Source organism: Neurospora hispaniola (assembly GCF_033458365.1).
Source record: "Neurospora hispaniola strain FGSC 10403 chromosome Unknown B0T23scaffold_4, whole genome shotgun sequence".
In the NCBI taxonomy this organism is placed as follows: Eukaryota; Fungi; Ascomycota; class Sordariomycetes; order Sordariales; family Sordariaceae; genus Neurospora; species Neurospora hispaniola.
Genome location: NW_026944409.1, coordinates 3,486,383 through 3,509,914, shown reverse-complemented (window position 1 = coordinate 3,509,914; position 23,532 = coordinate 3,486,383). Strand labels below are relative to the sequence as shown.

The window sequence follows — 23,532 nt, the reverse complement described above, 5'->3', positions numbered from 1 at the left end:
GTAAGCTGAGCACTGGCCAGGTCTCTTCTTGGGAATCCCTTGCTTGCTGCAGGGCATCGACAAGCATTGCTTACGACTGTGCCACTCCGGCACGCCGGCGCCGATATTCGAATTGGCTGCCGGTGTTGCCAGCTGCTTAGATCATTTCGAGCAAGAGAAAGTGGAAAAGAATAGTAGGTAGTTGGATATTGACCAAATGCAGTGACCAGAGAGGGAGACTGTCCCCGGTCGTGCATCACGATTCTGCAATTTGTGTGATCATTAGATCACGAGATGGCGGGTGGTGGCAGGCATCGTGAGGAGTCGACATAAATCAGTATGAGTCCAATCATGATGTTCCGGTCAACGAACGACCTGGGAGTTCATCATCTGGCAAGCTGTGTTGACAATTGCCCATTTAATGTTGTTCGCTTAACAGCTCGAAGCCAGATGCCCCCAGAGCTCTGTTCTAAAAGTTCAAGTTATTAGTTGTTGTTGTCCTCTTTCGCACATGTCCGCAGCCGAGTAACACTCTGACTTGACACACCAGGCCGCACCATCTTCGGAGGTTCCGAATCCAATGCAAAGACCTTGTGGTTTCAAGTGGCCGGCCGAGCCGCAAAGTTTAGGGTGGCACAGCGACGAGAGGATATTCCAGTTTGGAACACAAATTTCGACAAGTTCAAAGATTGAAGATCAACTGCTACATACTCTTGATACTGTACCTCTACGGTAACGATTATGAAAAGAGAACTTGTAAAATACGCGTACGATGTCCTCATCTAGGCGGTTCTTCCTTACGTTCCTGTAATATTACATGGCCCTACCACATTCAAGTTCCCCCACGGGCCATCCGCAGCTACGGGCCTAGCGCCCTCGCCTACCTAGAGGTACCTCTAGTAGCATACTATCACAACGGGGAGAGCCACTCTGCGGTGCACCGCGCTTTCGTCGCTCCACGTCCCGTCCCCAGTCGCATCAGGCATCAGCAGCACCTTGCTGACCACGAACAGCCAGCACCGTGATTATTCGTCGTAGCCAGCCATGCCCAATCGATAACATGTCGTCGTCCAAGAAGATTGCCGAATTTCCTGACGTGGAGGCGAAGCTCCAGAGGGCCACCAAGCAATCCGCATTCGAGCGCCAAAAGGCAGAGGCAGAGGCCAAGCGCCGCAGAGAAGCTGCTGAGACGGCCGCTGTCTATGAGGACTTTGTCAAGAGCTTCGACCACGATGACAGTTCCGAATCACGACCACCAAACTCCCGATACGGTAACGACCGACCCGAAAGGCCAACCCTTGGTGGACAGCCGTTTGGAGGAACGGGCAAGAGACACTTTGGCGTCAACAGTCTCAAAAGTGGTCCCGGCAGTCTAGGACCTCCTCCAACATCGTTCGGAAAGAAGAGGTCATACGATGATTTCCATTCCAGTCGCCAAAGGCCCCACGAAGAGTCTAGGTCAAGACCAGGGTTTGAGGAGAGGGAGAGGGAGAGGGATGGCGAGAAGAGCTCTTTGCCCGTGTCCAGGGTTTTCAATGATAGCGACAACGAGGAGGAAGCGACCGTTAACGGCCGAGCAGAGGAGAAGGCCATTTCGAAACCCACACTACGTCTTTCCAACCTCCCGCCGAGCACATCGCCAGCCGTCATCAAGGCGCTCATACCACCCAACTTGACGGTCGAGAACGTCAAGTTTGTTCCACCATCTGGCCCACAAGGGACGGAGCGCAAGTCCATTGCCGCCATCGTCACCTTGTCCAAGGAAACACCCGCAACCGAGATCGATGGCGCCGTGAGCGCGCTACAAAACCGTTACCTTGGCTATGGTTACTTTCTATCTTTGCACAGACATCTTTCATCGGCCGCCATAGCGTCGGGCTTGACGGCCGTTCAGACTTCGACGACAGCATCACATCCATTCGGCGCAAAGCGGGTGGAGGAAAAGCCGATCGGCCATGGTCTGCATCACGGAGGCTATGGACGCAACTATGCTCCTCCATCACATTATGGTCCTCCAGGGTCCGCTATTAGCAGAAGTGGTCTGCTCCATGTTCCCGTAAAACCTCCACGAGACATCAGGACACTGCGCATGATTCACAAAGTCGTCGAGTCCGTCTTGGAGCACGGACCCGAATTTGAGGCTCTTCTCATGTCTCGACCAGACGTTCAGCGAGAAGAGAGGTGGGCATGGATTTGGGATGCTCGCAGCGAGGGCGGAATATGGTATCGCTGGAGGCTATGGGAGATCGTAACGGGCTCCCAGGCAAAGAGGGGAAAGCCCAAGTATGTCCCACTCTTCGAAGGAAGCCACGCGTGGAAGTCGCCCGAGCCCCTCGCCTACGAGTATACAACATCAGTGGACGAGATTGCCTCCGATTCGGCATACGACACGGACGAAGAGGACGATTTCGAGGACGAACAAAAAGAGCACAACGGGCAAGAAGACACATTCCTCAACCCCATAGAAAAGGCCAAGCTAGCGCACATGCTAGCTCGGCTGCCCACGACACTATCCAAGATCAGAAAAGGAGACATTGCCCGCATCACTGCATTTGCCATCACCCACGCAAGTCGAGGCGCCGATGAGATCGTCGACATGATCATTTCTAACGTCGAATCCCCCTTCTCCTACACGCCCGCCAACCCCGACCACCAACAGCGCTCCCGCGAGCGCGAAGGACAAGACGGGAATAACTTCCGGGATCCATCCCCCGTAGCAGAGGACAAGGACAAGGACAAGACTAACGACAGCACTCCCGACCTTAGCGCCGCCCGACTCCTGGGTCTTTATGTAATCAGCGACATCCTCTCCTCCTCATCGACAAGCGGCATCCGCCACGCCTGGCGCTACCGGCAACTCTTTGAGACCGCTTTACGCGCCCGTAAGACGTTTGAGTTGCTGGGTATGATGGCCGACAAGCTCAACTGGGGCCGTTTGCGCGCGGACAAGTGGAAACGCAGCGTTGGCCTTGTCCTGAGTCTATGGGAGGGTTGGTGTGTGTTCCCCATCGAGACACACGAGTTCTTCGTCAAGAGCTTCGAAAACCCGCCTGCACTGAAGGCGAAGGAAGTGGAAAAGGAGGAGGCGGAGAAGAAGGCTGCGGCTGCTGCTGCTGCTACGGGTGGGAAATGGAAAACGGTAGATGGGCCTGCTGCTACTACAAATCAGGCCAAGGCTACCGGTTTCTTGCCGGTGTCAACACTTCAGGAGACATCTACTACAGCCGAAACGGAAGAGGGGATAGAAGCGGAGTACGTGGAAAGGATGCTGGAGACGGGTGATACGGATGGGGAGCTGGTGCTGCCGCCGAATCATATGCAGTATAGTTCGGGAACGGACGAGCTGTTTTCGGATGATGATATTGATGGGACGCCTGATGGTGACTTTATGGCCCTTTTGCGGAATCTCACTACGACGGATGATGGGGATGTGGTCATGGGAGAGGCCGTTCAGATATCAGCACCAGCATCAGCATCAACAACAGATTCGAAGGCGGTGGAAGTTAAGTCGGTGGCTGGATTCCAGATATCGGCGAACAAGGCTGCGCCGACAAAGAAGCGGATGCGGGCTGTTGACATGTTTGCTGGGTCGGACTCGGAGGGGGAGAAGTAGTAGATGACACTCGCTGTCCGGAATACAGTACACCCGGAGGTGGTTCGAGGTGGAACAAGCATACACAACCCTTATTTCCATGTCCTTGTCTAACCCTCAACTTGCAATTACCTACGCAACTTTCAAGGTTTGTCACACACACTGCAGCCGAGTGTCAGCAGTTACCACTTTCGGAAGCCGTCACGTCTTATACATGTCAGCCTTGTGATACTTGATGGGAATAACCAATGGAAGTTGTCGAGTATGGCGAAAATCCAGTCCCGTCAGCCTCTTTCAGTTGCTCTTCCTGGCTTAGTCTTTGATCGTGTCGGGTGCTCTTGCTCACAAAACGACAAGTGCGCCTGTGCGTTGGAACTCTTGGCTTTACTGGCAGTCTGGCTGCGGGATGGATGCAAATTGGGAAAGAGTACCCAGGTACAAGAATACCTAGCTTAGTCACCAGGAAATAGCCAATGAAAACATGCTCAAACTGGTCCGACAAGACCGCACCCCCCACCACCAGAAGAGCAACAACCCACCAAGCACCAACCGCCCAGTCCACACCATAATAACCGATGCCCATTCGTGATCCGAGTTTCAAAACATTGAAAGACGGCAGACGAGCCTCGAACAGCGCCTGTTGGACCCTGGCGTCTACGGCTGCCCTGGTACAATCGCCACCGCCTTGCTCGTCTGTCTGTATGATCGATCCTCTTGGACTTCTTGGGAAAAGAGACGCGGGTCGTCTGCCGAAGAGAAGTCAGTCAGTCGTTCCTTCCTCGTTCATAAGCCGCAGTGAGGCTGTTCCCGTCAGAACCCAAGGCAGGGTAGAGGTAGGCAGTCACTACTACCCACACTATACCTACCCAGCACCAGTACCACAGAAGGAGCTTTGGTTAACATGAGAGTGTAACATCAGAAGTGTTGAACTCATTCGTCCCTTGCTTTGGCTGCTACTACTACTACTACTACTACTACTACCTGCTGCATTCAGGTTGCTTCCGTCCCGGGGCACTGTCACTTTGACCTGCCGTAGGTTGCCGCTGCCGTCGTCGGTTCACGGCCAGACGAACTAGGGGGAACCTTCACTTGTTAGAATCATATGCATTCTCAGGCAATCTTTTACGTTTTACACTACTCTTCGTACGGGCATACATCATCTCTACTCGAGGATTCACCGTGACAGCTGCCAACCGAATCAAGAGCTCTCATGGACAGGACCTCCACAGGACATTAACCACGCAACCATAGCCAGCCAAAATCCTGGTCTGACAATCCACCACTGAAGTCCTGACCATATCAAATCGTACGGTCCCACGGATCACCCATCTGGTCTCCTGAACCGTCCATGAACAAACAGTTCGGGACCCCGAGCTACTACCAAGACCCGACCAGGAGATCCAGGTGCGACGGTGAGCCGTGAGAGAGCTCTCCTATCCTATCATCACCCAAGGACCCAGCAGAGTCAAAACCCTAACGAGCACGTTTTACGCACGCGAGACACGGGGCCGAGCCGCTGGTCCCTGGTGACTGAGGGTGACCGGGGGGGTTCCCTCAAGTCAATTTTCTCGAGCGGTTTCCACCCCTCGCTCATCTCTTACGAACTTTGAGTAAGGTCATCACTTGGAAGACCTACCACCAGCTGCCAAAATGCCCATCATCAACGGCCAGAAGATGGCCTGGTAAGTCACTCTTCTCATTTACTTTGACCCTTTCTCTCGTCTTTATACTCGTATGTTTTGCCATACCGGAATTTGTTATCCCGCAGGCAAAGGGCACCGGTGTGCCGTCGCACCAAACTCATCCGTTCGCTGCCTTCCGAAACCGAAGCTGGCAATTCTAGTCAGACATACATCTTTCGGACTCTCTTCTTTTTTGTTTTTTTTTTGTCTTTTTCTGTTCTTTTTTTTTTTTTAAGGCTGACATCTCTCTTTTCCCCTTAGTGCGCCATGTATTCGCGGCCATCGTTCTACAAAATGCACTCATGCCACCGAGCGCGTTATGGTGCCCGTTAGGAAACCAGGACGGCCCCTGAGCCTTTGCGCTTGTCCAAATCGGCCTCCAAGCTGCTCTTGCGGAGGTGGAGGCGTGAAGGTAGCGATTCCTCGAAAGCAAACGTGCGGATGTGGTTCTGTTCACGGTAGTTCCACAGAAGACCATTCGCCTACGGCCGCTGCCCAAGGCATCCCGGCGCCTCGCCTTCATGCCTCTTCATCAACCCCGGCGCGACCTGGTTTAAGAGTGAGCAAATCGGGCTCCATATCGAAGCCACATTCCCGACATCATTTGCCGACGTTTGACCTAGACATAACGAAACTCGGCGTGGCCGCACAGCACAATGCCGCCTTGGGTCCGAATATGGCGGGTGTCTCTGCCGGCGAACTGATGACGAGCGTCAATCTAACGGTGCAGCTACCACTTGGGTGTCAACCGGGACTAAATCATGGAATGGGATTTTCAGCTGTCAGCGCCAATGACTCTCCGTTGAACCAACAAACTTTTTCATCCGTTTCTTCAGTGGGACACGACGGAGTCGCGCAGCCACCGCAACAGGGATCCAAGACTGAAAACAACACCATCTCTGAGCAAATGGCCATCTTCGCTGCCTTACAGAGACAGCAAATCACCAACCGCAGTGGGGCTATCGATGGCACTTTCACGGGATTGGAAAGCTTCCCTCGACAACAAGTTACACATAGTCAAAGTAGACCAGCGTCTCAAAGCAGTCCATCGACCACTATTGGAGATCAGAGTTTTACCAGCGAGGCCTTACAATGGAACCAAGTCAAAAAGGACTTGAATTCCAAAGGCAAAGAAATGGAAGGGGCAGGCACAGAGGGAATCGAGGGTATCCACAAAAAAGGGAGCTGTTGTGGTGGTAGTCGTGAATTACGAGGATCTCAACTGCGTGTTAATGGCTCTGTCGCTATGCCTCAGTCGGGTTACGGACAGTCTTCCGCAAACCCTATGCAGTTCAACGCTCAACCTCCTTTACAGCTTAAGGAGCAGCAACAACCCTTAACGCCCACAGTTATGCCCTTTGGTTACCAGACCGTCTTTCGGTACCCAGAGGAGTACGGTTCCTGGAACCACCCTCTTGACCCCCAAACCTACCAACAAATGATCCACCAAGGGGCCGCTGCCGCACAAGCAGCCCAGCAAGGAGCCGACCTCAGCCTTGGTCTATTCCTGTCTGGCGGGGGAGGTGATGGCACTGGCACAAGTCACGAATGCACTTGCGGTCCTGGCTGTCAATGCATCGGATGTGTCGCACATCCTTACAACAGTCAAACCATTCAGTATGTCCAGGATGCTTATAACTTCAACATTGCTAGTCCCATCGGCAGTTCCGCTGGTAACAGCCATCACAGCAGTCTCGACTTTGCTGCTACTGTTGGGGTTCAGCAGCAGCAACAGCAACAATACCAAATCCGCAGCCCTATTCGTGGTTCTCGAACCGGCCAACAGCAGCAATCTCAGCAGCAACTGCCGCCCGACTCGCCAGTCGAGGCCCAGACGCCCAGCGACGCATCAGGTACCCCTAGCGAAGAACAGTACCTCTCCACGGCAGACTTTCTGTGGGCTACCATCCCACTACCTAACTGTGCCGGCGAGTCTCTATCTTGTCCGTGTGGAGATGATTGCGCCTGTATCGGATGCGTCATTCACGGGAAGGCGGCGCCATCTTTGGTTGGCGGTGGAGAGGGGTTGGAGCAACAACAGGTGTGTGACGTAGGTCAACATCAGCAGGTTCCAAGCCAGGGCCACGAGGCTTTGATGCCCATGTCGGATGGATTACCACAGGGAATGATGTCTAATGACCCTCTGGGTGTGATTCCCCTCACACAGCGGATAGGAATGGGAGACATGAGTGGCTTGAGCGCTCTTAACGGTGGGGGTATGAGCAGTGATATGAACAACGCGGTGTCTAGTCCCCGCACGCTCCATGTGCCCTTTGGTATCGACGGTATCCTCAGGGCTACTGCCAGTGGCGGCGGTGATGGTGGTAGCGGGAGTTGTTGCGGAGGCAGGGGAGCTGGTGGTGGTGGTGGTGGCGGCAGAAGCACAGAGGTGTCCGTCCCTTAGGAGGAGGAGGAGGAGGAGGAGGAGACCAGATTTGACTTGCCCAAGCTTTCGACGAAAAATGGCGAAAAGCCTGATGAGCCGGTTCGAGGCGGAGAGAAGAGAAAACAAGACGAAACGGATGAGAGACCAAAGCAAACCTAAGTTGGGAAGATGAACACCTGTTGAAAATGGACATATACGATTCGCCAAACCCAGATTCGAGAAATATGGATCGCGGGTGATAGCAGGTTATCGAAAGAGAAGGACGGTAAACAAGGGGCTGGCACAAGTATACATATACCCATAGCTACTAGCTAGAAAAGAACAAGGCAGGCAATAACATAGTAAATAAATACATAGGGCCTTGATGGCAATTCTCCTCTCGCACTTTCCTCTGAAAGCTCGCCATCAACTGCATATCTTCCAAGCACTGACAGCAGCGTAAGCGTAGCATTGAGCAAGATACCTAGAGGTAGGAAGGCACAGTTATCACAGTAGCGGCGTAAGATCGTTATCGGACCCGTTGGAAGTGATCAGATCGGCGCGCGCGTTTGAGCAAGTAGAATAACTGCCACTCGAGAACAAATCAAAGCAGAGCACACTTTAGCCCTGCAGTAAGGTAGTCCACATGAACATGATGAATATGAGGCACGCGGCCCAGCAGTAGGTACATCACCAAGCAGCTCAGCTCAGAGTACCAGCAGCAGCAGCAGCAGCAGCGATGGTTTTTGTCAAGCGTTCATTCAACGTTGATGAACCGCATCCCGAAAACAACGGCTCTGATTGGATAGGGAAGATATTCCCACAGTAGATATGTACAGGAAGTTTAGAGGTAGGTAGGTAGGTAGGTAATATCCCTTCCCAGCGGGTAAGAACATAAGAAGAAAAAGAAAATGAAGGGGGGGAAAAACAGGAAAAACGAAAACAAAGAAGGGCGTTCAACGCTCCAAAAATATTAATAGTGATACCTATCCGTTTAAAAAAAAAAAAAAAAAAAAAAAAAAAAAAAAAAAAAAAAAAAAAAAAAAAAAAAAAAAGCCTAACCTGAAAAACTTCGTATAACCGTATGAAGTTCCCATACTCCCAGTCTCGTTGTTTCCAATGTTTGTGTTGTCGTTCGTTGATGTTCAAGAGACTCAACCCAGTTTCCGTCCCTCTCTCTCTCTCTCCCCCCCCCCCCCCCCGTTCATCTGTGATCATTTTGTCTCTTATAGTCCGTACCCCATCTCAAGGATTGCTGCTTCTCGATCGTTTATACCCGTCCTCGTCCTCGTTTCTCCTTGATAGCCCATTCATTGATTGCCCTCATCATGACGACGACGATGAGTTCCTAGCTTCGTAATTCTGACTCTGCCTCTGACTCTGACTTGGATACCTCGCTAGTGCTGGTGGCTGTGGTTCCATCCCCGTCTCATACCGCTGATAAGGCGGCAACGCAGTCGACACGGAACTAACATCCGACATGGAAATGGAGTACCGATCTGGTGATGGCGGGGTGTGAGCTGTTGTTGAGGTCGCACTGCTGCTGCCACCGTCGTAGCGGAGTTCGAGGTTCAGACCGCCGGTTGAGGCGGGGGCGTAGTTGGGGTTGATGTTCGGGTTGATGTTTCGGGGGTGTGATGGTGTGGGTGTTGTGCTGCCGCTGTGAGGACTCGTGGGGATATCGGGGTATATGAAATTCGTTCCGGGCCCGCCGGCTCCCAATCCCAGAAAGGGTGGTAACGCGGATTGCTGAAGGGAGGGGTTGTGTTGGTGGTGGTGAAGTGGTTGTCGTTGGATGAATGGGTATTGTCGTGAGTTATCGTTTGATCCGTCTGCTGCTAGGGATAAGTAATCGGTCTTTTCGCCGGCGCTGCCGCCTCCAATGGGAGCTGATATCCCTTGTGGTTGTGATATATGTGAAGATAGCTGTTGAGGCGGCGGTTGATTCAACGGTCGTTGGATTGCAGGATACTGTACGCCATCTGCTGCTCCATCGGACGCGAGAGCTAGATAGTCGCCTTTCACCGGTGTGGGTAGGCTTGCCCCTTGCGGTACTAGAGGTACATTTCGGGGGAAGTCATAGAGGTTCTGGTATTGTGGTTGCTGCTGTTGGCCGTATTGAGTCTGTTGTTGGTTCGGTCGATATTGAGGCCCATCTGTTAACAAAGCAACTTCGGGGCTTAGGATGTCGTTTTCGGCGAGGGGTGGTAACGTTCCCTGTGTTAGATTTCGTTGGTGGTGGCGTTGTGGTTGATATTGCTGGTTCGATTGGTATTGTTGATGTGGTATGTTGTTGTGTGACTGATGAGCACGGTATTGCGGTCCATCGGCTATCAGGGCTGCCCCGATATCTATCTCGCCTTCGTCTATAGGAGATACTGGGGCAAAGTTTGAAGTGGCCCCTCCTGGCCGGGAAGTATTGTTGCTGCTGACGGTGCTCACTGATAGCTGGCGAGCTGGTACTGACATGTTCTGGTTCACAGGTCTTCGTGGTGGAATAGCGTTGGACTGGATTGCGCCGGACAGGTATGGACCATTTCCGGCCGCCGTTGAGGACGTCATTGCTGTCACGTTACTACGGATCGAAGCGGTGCGGGTGATGACACCCTCACTCGACGGTCCTGATCGGTCGGGATGTGGTCTCGGGGCTTCTATGATTTGAGAGGAAGCATCGCTGAGTTTCGATTCCATGGTATCGGCACGTTCGAGGGAGTTAAGAACTTCAATGCACTTGGAATTTTCGGTGTAGTTTCTCTCGAAAATTCGTAGAACGGTAAGAATGATGGTGGCGATGTAAGTGAAGCTACACGGTTTTAGTTGTCGTGGTTCGGTATAGATGGCAGCGAGATGATAAAAGACATTGGGAACTTACACAAGACCAAGAGCAATAGCATAATACGACCGTTCGAAAGCGCAAAATTTGTCGAGTTGACCCTTCTCTCCATCAGACCCAGAGGCAAAGCCAGGCGTAGTAAAACCTGGTGGAGGTATGTACAGCTTGTGATGATCATCCTCTTTGGTGGTAGCCAATCCACCACAGTGAGATGGAAGTCCAGCATTAGCAAGTAGGGTGATGACTGCTAGATCAAGCCCGCAAAAGATGATATCACCCATAACAAAAGTGATAAGCCAACCCGTCTTCCTCGATCGATGGCCACTATGTTGAATGAAGACGACGAGTGTAGCATAGACAAGGGTCATACAGATCTATCCGTGATGCATGTTAGCTGACGTGTTCTCGGCGATACAGGAGAAAGACTCCTACAGAAAGCTTACCAACAACTCCGGGATGAGCATGCTTTTAGTCAGTTGAAGCTGTCCGTTCTTGAAGACGGTTGCAGTGACGAAGCCATTCGTGGTCGCTCCTACCAGAGCGGCAGCGATCTGGAACGCCCGCATGACTACAAGCCATGATGAAAGCTCCCACGCCATGGCTGCTGGCTAGGCTGGCAATGACGAAGCCTGATGTGAGTGATACGAGTAAATATGGTTGGGTTGGGCCGCTTATCCCAACAGCCAAGATCAGCAATTGAATGTCAAGAGACAAAAGAAGTAGATATGATGCGGAAGGTCAAATTGTTTTGTTAGATGCTTGAGACCATCGAGGTTCTAACCACACGATGTGAGGTTTGAATGAAGGACGGGACTAAGATCAATTATCCGGCGCTTGAGAAGGGATGTGGGGGAGTCCAGACTGAAGAAACTTGACAGCTCAAGGGAAGTGCCCTGATGAGATGAATGGACTGATGGAGAGGCTGTGTTGCCCTGTGCCCCCAAAGTCGAGAGGTCCTGTCCCACTCGAGATAAAGAGGCCATGCTGACTGGTCTGAATGGTACGGCCCAACCGGTAGTGGACTGCCACAGACGGGAATTGCTTATACATGGATATACTATGTAGGGCTCTTCAAGTTCCATCCGCAGCGCCAACGGGGCAAGTGATGGAGAGGTCCGGGCAGAGTGAAGTGCCGAGTGGGCGAGACCGAGTAAGATGGGCCTTTGTGCCGTGGTACAAGCCCTTGGCTGCACCTCAAGCAGTGTCCATCGCTGCCGTGTTGGGGTGGCGATGGTGGTGGTAAGCTCGAGAGGCTGCATGCTGTGTCACTTTCGGGAGTTTCCTTCCTCGACGATCGCGCATGAAACAAGCTAGCTTCCGAAGAAACTTCTCTGGGTAGGAGTCCTAGCAGATTTTTCATGCTAGAAATAGATGGGGGCGTGGTAAATGTTGAAGAGAGGAACATATAAAAGGAGGCCGCGTCATCGTCAGAAGCTAAGTGGGAGAAGTGGCAGGCATTCCCAAGTGTTACTGCGTACACTAGTAAAGCCACTGGCGATGGGGGGCACAGCCCCGGGCTTCCATTCTAGTGGATGACAGGGGTTCATCACAACGTCTCGATCAGGGTAAGCGGTGCCTGACGGGCGGGCAGTGAAGGTTGGCGGCTGGCGAGACAAATGTCAAAATGCTGATTCCAATGTCACCACAACCAGGCAACAAAGACAAAAAAAAAAAGACGAATTACCCTTTCCCATCTGTGAATCCCCTCTTACCTAATATATGCTTGTCTCACTGACTTCACGAGCCTCATATCTTGTCTTGACCTGATTCGTGGTCCAAGGTCCCTGAACATCTGTCAAGAATGACAGAGGGCTCGTTAGAGGAGTGAGCATGAAGCAATCTCTGGTTCGCCGTGTTAGTCCTCTTCCTACAGTTTTGGCAACGTGATATCTTTTCCCGCCATGAATCTTTTCACCCCTTCTTGCTCGTCTTACGGCGTCGCAAATACAACGCGACTCTTGAGCCGATAGGTCAAAATTCACCAAGAGCGAATAACAGTTGAGCAAAGGGACTGGTCCAAGGTGAGTTGCCTTTCGGCAGGCTGGCCGCCAATATGGGTATCATTGTCTAGATCGTAATTGAAATGATGTCGATTCTCTCATCACCGGTTTTGTAATGCTCTCATCTTCCGCTCAGCTTGGGAATCGAGCTCATGCGTCCGCCTTGGCCGCCGCCTTCTCGCCGTCCGTGGGCCAGCGCACAGTCCAGCCAGTGACGGTCTTGCGAATCTCCTCATCACCGGGGTCGTTCTCGAACAAAGGCTTCTCGGTCTTGACTTCAAGGAACTTGTCCACAATGAAGCCTCTCTCGCGGGCGAGATCGAAGAAAGCCAAATCCTTGTGCTGAAGCCATGGGCGGTAGGAGGTAAAGACAACGAACGCCTTGCTGCCGGGCTTCTTCTTCAGTGTAAACTGGATGGTGTCGACCAGCTTGCTGTGTTCCGAGTGACGGAAAAGAAGATCGGCCAAAATCAACACATCAAACCCAGCCTCTCCTTCCTTCTGTTCACCCAAATGGGCCAGCAAGGGAGCCTCCTTGCCACCCCATACATAGCCGTCGGCAACAATGTTGCGATCCTCCTCGCGGTCAACCGCCAACATGGGGCAGCCACGGATGTTCTTCCACATAACGTCCACAATGTCCGGATCCGGGAAGTCGGTCACGACAACCTTTTTGGCTCCAAGCACTGCAGCCACCAAGCTGGGAAGACCAGCAGCAGCGCCAATCTCCAGGACAGTACGGTCCTTGACCTCCTCGGGGTGATCCTCAAAGTACTGTGAGATGATGACGGCTCCGTTCCATAGGGTGTGGGCCTCGAGAGGGCTGTGGCCGACGAGGTGCAGGGTAATGTCGTCGCCATTCTTCATGGTGTAGTGCTCTGTAGTCGGGGGAGGCGAAGGAGGGTAAAAGTCAGGAGGGTCTTCGAAGAGCCCGCCGGCCTCGATATCAGAGCCCTCATCTTCGGGGACCTGGTTGACCACCTCCTCAGGTCTCGACATGGTGAATGAAATTGTCGAATTTATTGCGAGGAATCCGCCGAGTTGACACCGCTGTAACGCCTGTACTACAAGATGCAGAACAATATGCCGAATTTGGAGTTTGTTGCAGTGAGTTATGCACCACCTGAAAACTTTGAAGCACACCTCAGCACTAAGATGAAAACACGGCACCCAAAACGCTGAAACCCACTTACGAATCACGGTCATGTGACCTGCTGGCAACTTGGAAGTTGTAGCTCAACGTGGTCTCACTTTAGCTTCACCAGTGACTAGATTCTCTTTCTCAAGAATAACACAGTCTCAAAATTCGCTTTTAACCAGCAGTGTGAGGCAGATTGTTGTTTGCGTAACATTTCTCTCAACTATATGCTCAACGCTCTGAGCCAAACGGTCTGTAAACGGAACCCTACATCAAAACGGTGCAACGTTTAGCAATTGCATCCCTGACCTTCCATGCTCTTCCGTTTTTCTGGGAGATCAACAACATCCTGCATGCATTTTCATCTCTTTTTCAACTTCCAACTTCAAACAATTTCAACATTTAAATCTTTATAACATTATTTTGGGAGTTGTAAACATCTGGTCTTCTAGAAACCCGATTCATTGGCCCATATCAACACAATCCACGTTTCATCACCTCGTTGGCAACTCCTTTCACAGCTGGAGATCAACAAGTGGATCTCACCTATCATAATACAGCGACATACCGCTTCAGACAACAAAACATTCAACAAAACTCGAGGATAAAAGAGTGTATACCGATCCTTACGCGAAGAATCTGGTTATCAGGACATACGCCGAGCAAACGCCAGTTATTGGTTCAAACATGAACGCCGAAGGCCACCGATACCGATCGCGGTCACCTCTCCCTGGTGGCTCAGGATCCACACATCACGACAGGAGAAGGTCAAGATCGAGGTCAGAGAGGTACGACGACAAGCGGGATCGCAGGCATGGAGAGGGACGTGATAGACATCGGGAGCGATCAAGAAGCCGAGACCGTGAGAGGGACCGGGTCAGAGACAGGGATCGCCACCGGCGGCGGCACGAGGACAGAGACCACCACCGCCATCGTTCCCACTCATATGAACGATCCAAGGACGAACCACCCAAACCCCTCCCTTTCAACTCCCGCCAGCTCTCCCGCTCCGACTACCCCAACTTCGAACCGCTCTTTGCCCAATATCTCGATATCCAAAAACAACTTTACATCGACGACCTAGACGACTACGAACTCCGCGGTAGATGGAAGAGCTTCGTCAAGAAGTGGAACCGCGGCGAGTTGGCAGAGGGGTGGTATGATCCCGAGAGGTTCGCCGGAGCAGCCAAGGAGGCCGCGGCAGAGGGTAGGGTACCCCGTTCCATCGCCGAAGCAAGCAGTCTCAAGGAGAAAGACAGGAAGGGGAGGGCGGTCTCAACGATGTCTGAGGGTGACAACCCCGAATCGACAACAGCAAGACCATCCATCGAGACCAACGATACACCACAGCCCGACTCCAACCCTCCCCAGATTCTTCAAAATCAAGAAGAAGAAGAAGACGACGCTTCAGACTCCGACTACGGCCCCACCCTCCCCGGCCAGTCCTCCTCCTCCTCCCGGACTCACGCCCATGGCCCCACTATTCCCTCCTTAACCGACCTCACCCTCCACCGCGAGACCCTCGCCGAAGAGTCTGCCACACAGCGCGCCTCCTCCCTCGAAGCCCTGCGTGCCCAACGCAAAGCCGATCGCGCCCTGCAAAAAGAACGACTCGAAGATTTGGTCCCGCGCGCCGACGCCGGCACACGCGAGCGCCGACTTGAAAAACGAAAAGAGCTAAACGAAAAGCTCAAGTCCTTCCGAGAACCATCGCCAGGTGGGGAGGTGGCTGAAAGTGAACTGATGGGTGAAGGAGATGGAGGTGGGTTGGAGGAGTACAAGCGGATGATGAAGAGGGAGGAAGTCAAGAAGACGGAGAGGCAGTTGAGGAGGGAGGAGATGGAGCGAGCGAGGGCGGCGGAGCGAGAGAAGAGGATTCAGGAGGCGAAGGAGAGAGAGGATAGGGTGATGGAGGGGTTGAAGGCGTTGGCTAAGGCTAGGTTTGGGTAGGGCTGTTGGGTAGGTAGATATGGGGATTTGGGAGATGGAAAATGTGGGTGAAATGGCATTTCTTTTTCTGAGGGAAGACATTGGTGTCGTTGCACTTTTGGTTTGATAATGTGAGATAACAAAAGCGCGGCGTAGGATGCTTGAATTTTTGCTTTGTGTAGATTATTTGGCTTTACAAAATACAACAAACAGAAATTAGCAGGTAAAGCTTAATTCTTTTCTCGTCCTAACAGGTGACCTCGCCAGGTGCTTTACACAGCCGTCATTCTAAAGCTTCCTATATGCATCCATATTCATGACATTGTGGATTTGATATCTTGTAGCCTACAATAACTGCCTTATCAAGACAACGGTGTTCATTCCAGATTCCAACTAACAAAGCGATCTGATTGGTGGAACGGCTTCACGTTGCATTGAGTTGGCCTTCTTGTCTTCTTCTAGCATGGAGTAAGCAACCAGCCGAAGGAAGAAACCCCCGAAATCCAAGTCCAGAACAAGATAAAAGCCTGGATCCTAATCCGAACTTCGGGACAGAAAGTCTCCATTTACATTGACATTAACATCAACAACAACAACCCACGCCGCACCTTGACATCATTGGAAAATTGCAACCTTTTTCCACGAGGTAGCGCCTCCAAACTTGACGACACTAGAGGTACCAGCTTTTCCACACCTCTCTCTCTCCAACAAAACTCAAGTTCGATATCAATCAAGGTAAGATACTTCCCTCCCCGTCTCACAGAGAAGATAAAGATGCCTCAGTTACTAACAACCCTTCCCAGCCCAACCAAAACGGGACCACAACAACAAACAATGCCTATCACCACACGCACAATCCTAGGCCTTCCCACCTCCCACATCCCCCTCTTCCTCCACTTGTTGATCGAAACCCCCGCCTCGCTCTCCTTTCTCTTGCGTCCTGAATCGCAACTTCCCCTTCTTTCTTCATCTTCCTCTTTCTCTTCGTCTTCCTCTTCCCCATCACCATCTCTATCTCCGTCTCCCACCACCGAGGACCCCTCCTCTTCAACGAATCATCCTCCACGACAGTTACCACCCATCACCGCCCAACAAGCAACAGAAGCCCGTCTCATCCTCCGCAACTTTGGCGGCCTGCTGTTGAGCGTCAACTGCCTGGTTTTCTATCTCCTCTTCTTGTTCCATCATCAATTTTCTAGTACGAGTTTGCGTCCGGAAAATAAAAAAGATGAACTGATTAGAGGAATTACCGCGTGTTTGAGTCTTTACCATGTGTTTCCGCTGTATAGAGCTTGGAAGAGGATTTGTATGTCCTCTTCCTCCTCTTCTGCGGTGGATGAAAAGAAAAGGAAGAAGGATATGAGAGAGGAGGAGAGGAAGGAGGGGGAGAAGGAGGGGGAGAAGGAGAAGGAGAAGGAGAAGGAAAAGGAAGATATGAAGGATGAGACCCAAAAGACACTTGGTGGACCGGTGGTGCATTTTGTGGTTCACATGATTGTGGGAGGGTTGATGGGTGCTGCTGGTCTTGGACTTTTGTGAGGTCTATCGATCTTTTGAAAAGGTATTGGAAATAGTTGGGCGGGGAGCGTGGGAGAGAGAATACCTATGTGCAACGAAGAGACTAATCTACTCGGGATTTGTCTCACTTACGTGCGCGGAATTTGGTCAAGGAATGGCATATTTATGCTGGGTGTAATTGGAGGTGAATACTTAGAAAGCAGCATTGGGTACGTGTCTATTTACCCATGTAGCTACATAACCTGGTGTTTACTCATTTTCTGGAAGAGAGAGAGAGAGAACTTGCTATGCCTTTCCTGAATCGTAAACATGAACTCATAACATTTATACCGTGTTGACTCTTCTCAAGTCTGGAGATGAAAAGTATTCTTGACAGAGCTTGTAGCCGCCAACTCAAAGACTGTTCCTGCTCCGTCTGCTAAACTTCCGGATAATCGGAATGTCCTGGACGTGAGGCATATGAGGGATATGGAACCCACGTTCCTGTTCCTGCTCCTCATCATCATCCTTATCTTCCTGGCTCCCTTGCTCTGCTGCAAAATCGCGTTCATCAAACCCATGATACTCTCTCTTCTTCGTCACCTCGAAACCGTGACAATGACCAGTAGCATCACGCTCATCCTCCTCCTCCTCTTTTCCCTTGGCTTCACCCCGAGCAGCTCCCTGGGCTTTCTAAGCCACATGAATCCCTCCCTGGCCGTGGCCCTGAGCACCATTTTCCTGATCCTGACTTCCCTCCATTGAGTCTTCACTCGACTCCAGTCTGGAACTACCACCCTCACTCCCAAATTCAGCAGAAGTCTTACTTCCACCGATAAGATCAACAACATCACCACCACCCACAACATCACCATCACCACCAGCAACATCCAACGGTTCCAACCCCAACCCAACCTCCACCATCTCCTTCCCCTGCAGTCCCATAAGCGGAATACTACCAACCCCGTTCCTCTCCTAAAAGGCCGGAATATGAGTGCCCACGCCCTTCTGCTCCGCGAAATCCACCAGCTGCATGCCGACCGTCAAGTCCATCAATCCGAGACCGACGCTCTTGTAGATGACGTTGCCCTTTTGCAGCCAGCGGGCCAGTTCGTCTTCCGTCTCCTTCTTCTTCTTCTTTTCCTTCTTTTTCTCTTCGTAGTCGTCACCGCGATCGGGGTTGCTGCTACGGCTGCGGGAGCGGGAGGCGCGGTGGACGATGCTCTGGAGGGAGAGGTGGCGGCTGTGGCGAGGGCGCCTTGTCTTTTCACTGCTGTCCCTGTTAGAGGAGGAGGAGGAGTCCTTTTCCTCGGAGGGAGCGATATTGATGGTTAGCGTGGAGGCGGAGGCGGAGAGGGTGTCGGTGTCGACATCTGTCGAAGTATGGGAGGAGTCGTTGTCGGTTTCGGAGAGGGCGATGCGGTTGAGCATTACTAGTTCTCCGAGTCTGTAAACGTTTCGTTAGTATTATCATTCAGCAAAAGTAACCAAGCAGAGGAGGGTAATACATACTCAACCAAATGCCTCGGCCCCAGTCCAGCCTCAATCAACTCCCCGGCCTCCTTCAACGCTCCGTCCAGGGTATCAACCACCACCACGCCCCCCTCGATCGCATGCTTATGATGGTGAATGACCCTCTTCCCCGCCTGATCCTGAATCTTCACCGCCTGCTGAATCAGCTCAATCGGCACCTCCCTCATCTGCGGCGTATAACTTCCAATCGCCACAATCAGCCTGCCCTTCCTCCTCGCATCCCTTTCCGTCAAGATATTTCCATCAAAGAGACACGCCGTGCTGGGCGTGCAGCAGAAAATCACATCCGCGCTCCGCACCTGGTCCCTTAGCAACCGCTCATACTCGCCATAGCTGGGCGTCAACACGCCAAAGTGCGTATTCGTCCACCCTTCGCGCGCCTTGATGGCAGGCGAGACCTCGTAGAACCGCCGCAGCATGGCGCCGCACGAGGGCGAGAAGCGCCGGTTGATCACGTTGACGTACTTGATGGTGGACCCGCGCAGGAGTAAGGTCAGGCGCACGTGCCAGTAGGCTTGCTCGCCGCAGCCGAAGACGGTGATGGTCTTGACATGATCGCGCTTATGGACCAGACATAAGGAGGCCAGTGCCGTGCGGAAGGCGGTTACCGTGCTGGCGTGGATGATGCCCCGCGGAGAGCCGTTGGGGTTGAACAAGGTAATGGCGCCCGTGGGCCGGATGAGCGGGGTGAAGGCGTCTTGGCCGGCTTCTTCTTGTTGTGTCGACTTGACTATTTGCTCGGCGGAGGAGAGGGTGATGACTGGTGGGGAGCCTGGTTAGTATCCCATCCCGTTTGCGATGTAATGCGAAGACATGATACCTTTGACACCGTGACCGGCTGGACTACATGATGGCATGAACAAAGTGGTGGCGCCGGTGATGCCGCTGCGGACTACCGTTCGCTCGGGCTGGTGGATGAGAGCTTGGCCGGGCGTATGAGCTCCGGTAGAGTATACGTGGAGAGCATCTCTAAGGTTCTCGCGGAAGGACTCGAGCTCGTCTAGTGTGAGGTTGTCCAACAGCGACTTGATTTCGTCGTCGGTGAGGATGGAGAATGTCATGATGATGTCTGGATGGATGATATATCGAATGAGTCCCTGCTGGGGAAGTTTGTGAGACAGAAGGGTCTCGATGTTCCCCACGGTTTCAGATATCAAGTGGGATGTCCAAGTTGGATGGCGTGGTTACGTTGAACTGTTGATCCGCCAAGCCGTGCCCAGCAACCAAGTAGTATAGTAATCCGTTGGCTTCCATGGTTTGCATCATGTCCGTTTGGGCTTGGCTCCCGTCCGCGGGTCAACGGTTTAGACATTCAGTTTAAGAAGGTGAATCGGATGAGAATGGACACCACCTTTTCACTATCCGGAACGGAAGGTAATCCCCCGGCTTTCAGTTGTTGCTTTGGTCCGGCAAGTGAGACCCGGTGGTGGTTTCTACACCATTCACGGCGTTACGGTCCACTTCTGTGCATCATCCACACTAACACCTACAAACTTCTACGTTTGGAGAGAAGCTAGAGGTGGGAACTCGTTTGTTACTGATCACAAAGCCATCCAAACAGATTCCAATATCAACTGTCACGAATTTCCTCTTCCCAACCGTTCGTCAACCATTTCCCTTGGGGATTCGACGACCCTTTCCACCGCTCATTGCACATCAGACGGCGACCGCCCGACCAGCTTCCCCGGAGCCCTGACGTCGTCAACTTCATGCCGGGTGGATTTCTCCAAAATTCAAGGATGGCTTTCAATGCCATTTGCCACAAGGTTAGGTATCCTCAAAGGTCCAGACCCGGACTGTGAAAAGCTTGTTTTTGCCCAGCACGTGGTTGCTTTCTTTTTTCTTTCCTTCTCTTGAACATTTCACGTCATGGCCGGAAACCGGAGGAGGGGATGAAGGCCGCCTGTTCGTTCGAAAAGTCGTCCATTGCATTTTTAGAAGGTGGGTGAGGTGGGGTTACCTGTCGTTCCCCAAAGTACAGTGAGGGGTACAGCAACGGCTCTGCTTGTAGGGTTAGGGTCAGGTGTATCCTGCGGATTCAATGATGGACACTATCCGGAAACACCGATAAGGGTTCACTGTGCTGACTGTCGGTTGCTGTTGCAAGCCACTCACCAACAACAGCCAAACAATGCACATTGTCAAGAATTGCTTGCCTGCATGTCATGAATGCTATGTAGACTCTCGAATTCCTGAAACCTTGACCGCTAGTGTTCTCTGTCTGTTCTGGAATCAGCAATCTCGCACCATCTTTGCGTTCGAGTCATGTACTGTCCATCTGCCCGTCAAATGGTTGCGATAACGGAACCCGCGGAAGCTAATGATGGCTGTGTGCTTGTATAAGTCGTGATTTTCTATTGGTCATTTTCTGTTCACCGTCACCCAGGTCCTCGTGAAAAGCTCTTGGGTCAACATTACGATAGAAGGGCCAGGACAGCAGTAAGGAACATCATGAATATCGAACATTGCCCTGTAGGTAAATATGAATCATGTATTCTGTATATCCCAAAAAACCAACTCAACTCTCAACTCCATGCAATGACATGCTCCTCCGTAGAAAAATCCGTGATAAGGATGTAAACCATAATGAGAAAAGCACGGACTGTCAGGATCTTGTGCTGCTTGCTGCTGCTCCAGCCTTCTTCCGAGTCCCTCCATCCATGTAATTTCTCCAACAGCATGATAATCCATGCCCAAATGACCCAAAAATGCAAAACATCTCGTTGCCGAACATGTCAATGCCCTTTGCCCGGCTTGCTCAACACCCGATAGATCGCCATGACATCCCGCGCGACCTGCCAAGTCTACCAAGCCAAACCCCCAGAAAAGGCACCGTTACACCATTGCAACCCGTCTCTTGGTCGCCCGTTGGCGAACTCGCTAGTGTAGTGTAAATCTTTCCCCGCAATCTTAACATGAACCTCAACCATGTGCTTCCATGTTCTTGTTGAGTTTGGTGTACTTTACTGCGCAGCAGCAATCGCAGCCTCGCCATCCTGTCCAAACACAAGCTGACCATGCTTGCCCCTAACAACATGGTCGCCCTTTCCCGCGTGAGCCGTGCCGCACCCGAGCTCCTTGATGCGTCCGCAGCTGATATCAAAGAACACACCATGGACCTCGAGCCCACGCTCCGCAATGGCTTCCCGAATCGTGGCGTTGTTCATGAGCACCTTGATGCCTGCCTCCACGTTGAGCTGGGCGATGCGCATGATACGCTCCTTTTCGTCTGTGATGGCCTCGAGCTCTTCGGCGTGGTTGAAGCGGACCGTCTTGAGAGGGAGCAGCCAGGTATCGAGAACGCCACCCACCCGGACGTCGGAAAGGGCGGCGGCCGCACCACCGCAGGCTGAGTGGCCACAGAGAACAACGTGCTTGACCTTGAGATTGGCGACGGCGTACTCGATCACAGCCGTAGTGTTGATGTCGGTGGGGGAGATGATGTTGGCAATGTTGCGGTGGACAAAGACATCACCGGGTTGCATGCCCAGAATAGTGGTCTCGGGGCAGCGAGAGTCGGAGCAACCGATCCAGACTGTTGATACCAAGTTAGGACAGATAAAAGAGAGGCAAGCTAAGTGGGATAGAATGATGACTTACGGATTTCCGGAGACTGGCCGCCAGCAAGCTTGGGGAAGAATTGGGGATTCTGATGGGCCTTGTAACCAGCCCAAGCATTGTTGGAGCTCAAGGCGTAGTGGAATGTGTTATCGGCGGACATTTTGAAAGATGGAACGAGTTTGGGTATCAAAGGTTGAAGAGACGAGGCAAAGATACGTCACGCTAAACTATCGGGTTGTGTTAGCCAGCAGTGTTATGCAAAAGCAAGACGTGCAGCAGGACTGAAGCGGGGGAGGACAAACTTGAGACCCTGGACAAAAAAGTAGCTCGAGCGAGGACAGAGGATGATAGGTTCGTTTGATGAGAAGAGAAACGCGGGCCGGCGGCGTAAGAGTAGGAGTGGAGGGATGATATAAGAATATGAAGCGGGTATCAAAAGGTAAGCTCAGTACCCGGGATTCGGAGTAGACTAGAGGAGCTCGAGATCCGCCTGCGGTCCACGCATGTGTAAGTATAGGAGCTTGTAGATCCCGAATGTATTGGCTCACGATAACAGGACATCCAATCGTACGGAATGTGGTGTCTGTCTTGTGGAATAACAACTGAAGAGATGGTGTAGACGGATGTTGTTGAGTTGACCAGGCGTCTTGTGTGGTTCATCAGCCGGATGAGATTGAATGATTCTTCTCCTCCTACCCTCTTTTTCTTCTCAAGTCCCAACTCCGATACCAGACCTCTGGAAACTCGATACCGTTCAGTTGCAATCTTCCAGAAGCAAAGGCTGTAATCTCCTGGAATGCCCGGTATCCTCACCAAGTCCCCGTATGATGGTGGACTGGGTTGGAGCTGAACCCCACTGATTCACTTGAGGCTTGCGGGATCCGATGAATCGGGAGGGACCAAATGTAAGGTCCCAGAGTACAGACATCCACAACCACACGCCAAGAATAGACCCGTCACCGACATGAACGGTATTTTCGGAGGCTGGTTGATCTTTTTGACTTTGTTGTCTAGTGAAGTATCGAGAGAGATTGGGACTTACCAGGTGGATATGCTTTTCAGGAGGCCGTCGTCTTCAACTCGGCCGTAGTCTGAGATGCGAAGGGCGCAAACTTTGGTTGTGTTGTTGATATCAGAGCGAGGAGAGGCACAAGGGATCAGAACAAAAGGACTTCAAGATCAAAATACCTTCGAACTGCAGCTACCCGCCATATTGGGGGGCACCCGCCGGCTTTTGTAGATGAACTAGATTTCCCCATATTCTCGGACTGGAAAGCCAAACCCTGCTTGTTTCCATAATCTCGTCTGGAGTTTAGTCCAGGATAAGAAGTATTTTCTCAACAAAATGCCGGGAAGGCGCTTCTGTCTTCAGCATTGTCACGGTGCATGGCCGAGTGGGAGGAGTTGGGATGCAGACTTTGGG

The 23,532-nt window shown here is 52.1% G+C and overlaps 8 protein-coding genes across 8 annotated transcripts; 4 read left to right on the top strand and 4 right to left on the bottom strand.

The window, feature by feature from the left end:
* Positions 1-688: 688 nt before the first annotated feature.
* B0T23DRAFT_380690 (uncharacterized protein) lies at positions 689-4,088 on the top strand. The gene has a single exon (XM_062837224.1). The coding sequence runs from the start codon at positions 1,040-1,042 to the stop codon at positions 3,590-3,592; it is 2,553 nt and encodes an 850-aa protein (XP_062693326.1). The 5' UTR covers positions 689-1,039; the 3' UTR covers positions 3,593-4,088.
* A 1,133-nt stretch (positions 4,089-5,221) lies between these two features.
* On the top strand, positions 5,222-7,657 carry B0T23DRAFT_317097 (uncharacterized protein; the record flags this gene model as incomplete). The annotated part of the gene is made up of 3 exons (XM_062834978.1): positions 5,222-5,253; positions 5,515-5,936; positions 6,435-7,657. 3 exons carry the CDS (start codon positions 5,222-5,224, stop codon positions 7,655-7,657), a joined length of 1,677 nt encoding a protein of 558 aa, XP_062693325.1.
* A 1,169-nt stretch (positions 7,658-8,826) lies between these two features.
* On the bottom strand, positions 8,827-11,138 carry B0T23DRAFT_442717 (uncharacterized protein). Its single transcript, XM_062840828.1, has 3 exons — positions 10,895-11,138; positions 10,491-10,825; positions 8,827-10,421 (listed from the first exon to the last, which is right to left on the bottom strand). The coding sequence occupies exons 1-3, from the start codon at positions 11,048-11,050 to the stop codon at positions 8,945-8,947; spliced, it is 1,968 nt and encodes a 655-aa protein (XP_062693324.1). The 5' UTR covers positions 11,051-11,138; the 3' UTR covers positions 8,827-8,944.
* A 1,347-nt stretch (positions 11,139-12,485) lies between these two features.
* On the bottom strand, positions 12,486-13,730 carry B0T23DRAFT_151717 (uncharacterized protein). Its single transcript, XM_062832547.1, has 2 exons — positions 13,645-13,730; positions 12,486-13,574 (listed from the first exon to the last, which is right to left on the bottom strand). The coding sequence occupies exon 2, from the start codon at positions 13,448-13,450 to the stop codon at positions 12,602-12,604; it is 849 nt and encodes a 282-aa protein (XP_062693323.1). The 5' UTR covers positions 13,451-13,574; positions 13,645-13,730; the 3' UTR covers positions 12,486-12,601.
* A 349-nt stretch (positions 13,731-14,079) lies between these two features.
* Positions 14,080-15,752, top strand: B0T23DRAFT_151709 (uncharacterized protein). The gene has a single exon (XM_062832545.1). It carries the CDS (start codon positions 14,277-14,279, stop codon positions 15,537-15,539), a length of 1,263 nt encoding a protein of 420 aa, XP_062693322.1. The 5' UTR covers positions 14,080-14,276; the 3' UTR covers positions 15,540-15,752.
* Positions 15,753-16,014: 262 nt separating this feature from the next.
* Positions 16,015-17,057, top strand: B0T23DRAFT_358838 (uncharacterized protein; the record flags this gene model as incomplete). The annotated part of the gene is made up of 2 exons (XM_062836209.1): positions 16,015-16,253; positions 16,322-17,057. The coding sequence occupies exon 2, from the start codon at positions 16,353-16,355 to the stop codon at positions 17,055-17,057; it is 705 nt and encodes a 234-aa protein (XP_062693321.1). The 5' UTR covers positions 16,015-16,253; positions 16,322-16,352.
* A 651-nt stretch (positions 17,058-17,708) lies between these two features.
* Positions 17,709-19,609, bottom strand: B0T23DRAFT_316375 (uncharacterized protein; the record flags this gene model as incomplete). The annotated part of the gene is made up of 4 exons (XM_062834925.1): positions 17,709-17,990; positions 18,018-18,462; positions 18,528-19,308; positions 19,369-19,609. 4 exons carry the CDS (start codon positions 19,607-19,609, stop codon positions 17,709-17,711), a joined length of 1,749 nt encoding a protein of 582 aa, XP_062693320.1.
* A 1,416-nt stretch (positions 19,610-21,025) lies between these two features.
* Positions 21,026-22,668, bottom strand: B0T23DRAFT_380679 (carbonic anhydrase). Its single transcript, XM_062837223.1, has 3 exons — positions 22,412-22,668; positions 22,149-22,336; positions 21,026-22,083 (listed from the first exon to the last, which is right to left on the bottom strand). The coding sequence occupies exons 2-3, from the start codon at positions 22,267-22,269 to the stop codon at positions 21,512-21,514; spliced, it is 693 nt and encodes a 230-aa protein (XP_062693319.1). The 5' UTR covers positions 22,270-22,336; positions 22,412-22,668; the 3' UTR covers positions 21,026-21,511.
* Between the last annotated feature and the right edge of the window lie 864 nt (positions 22,669-23,532).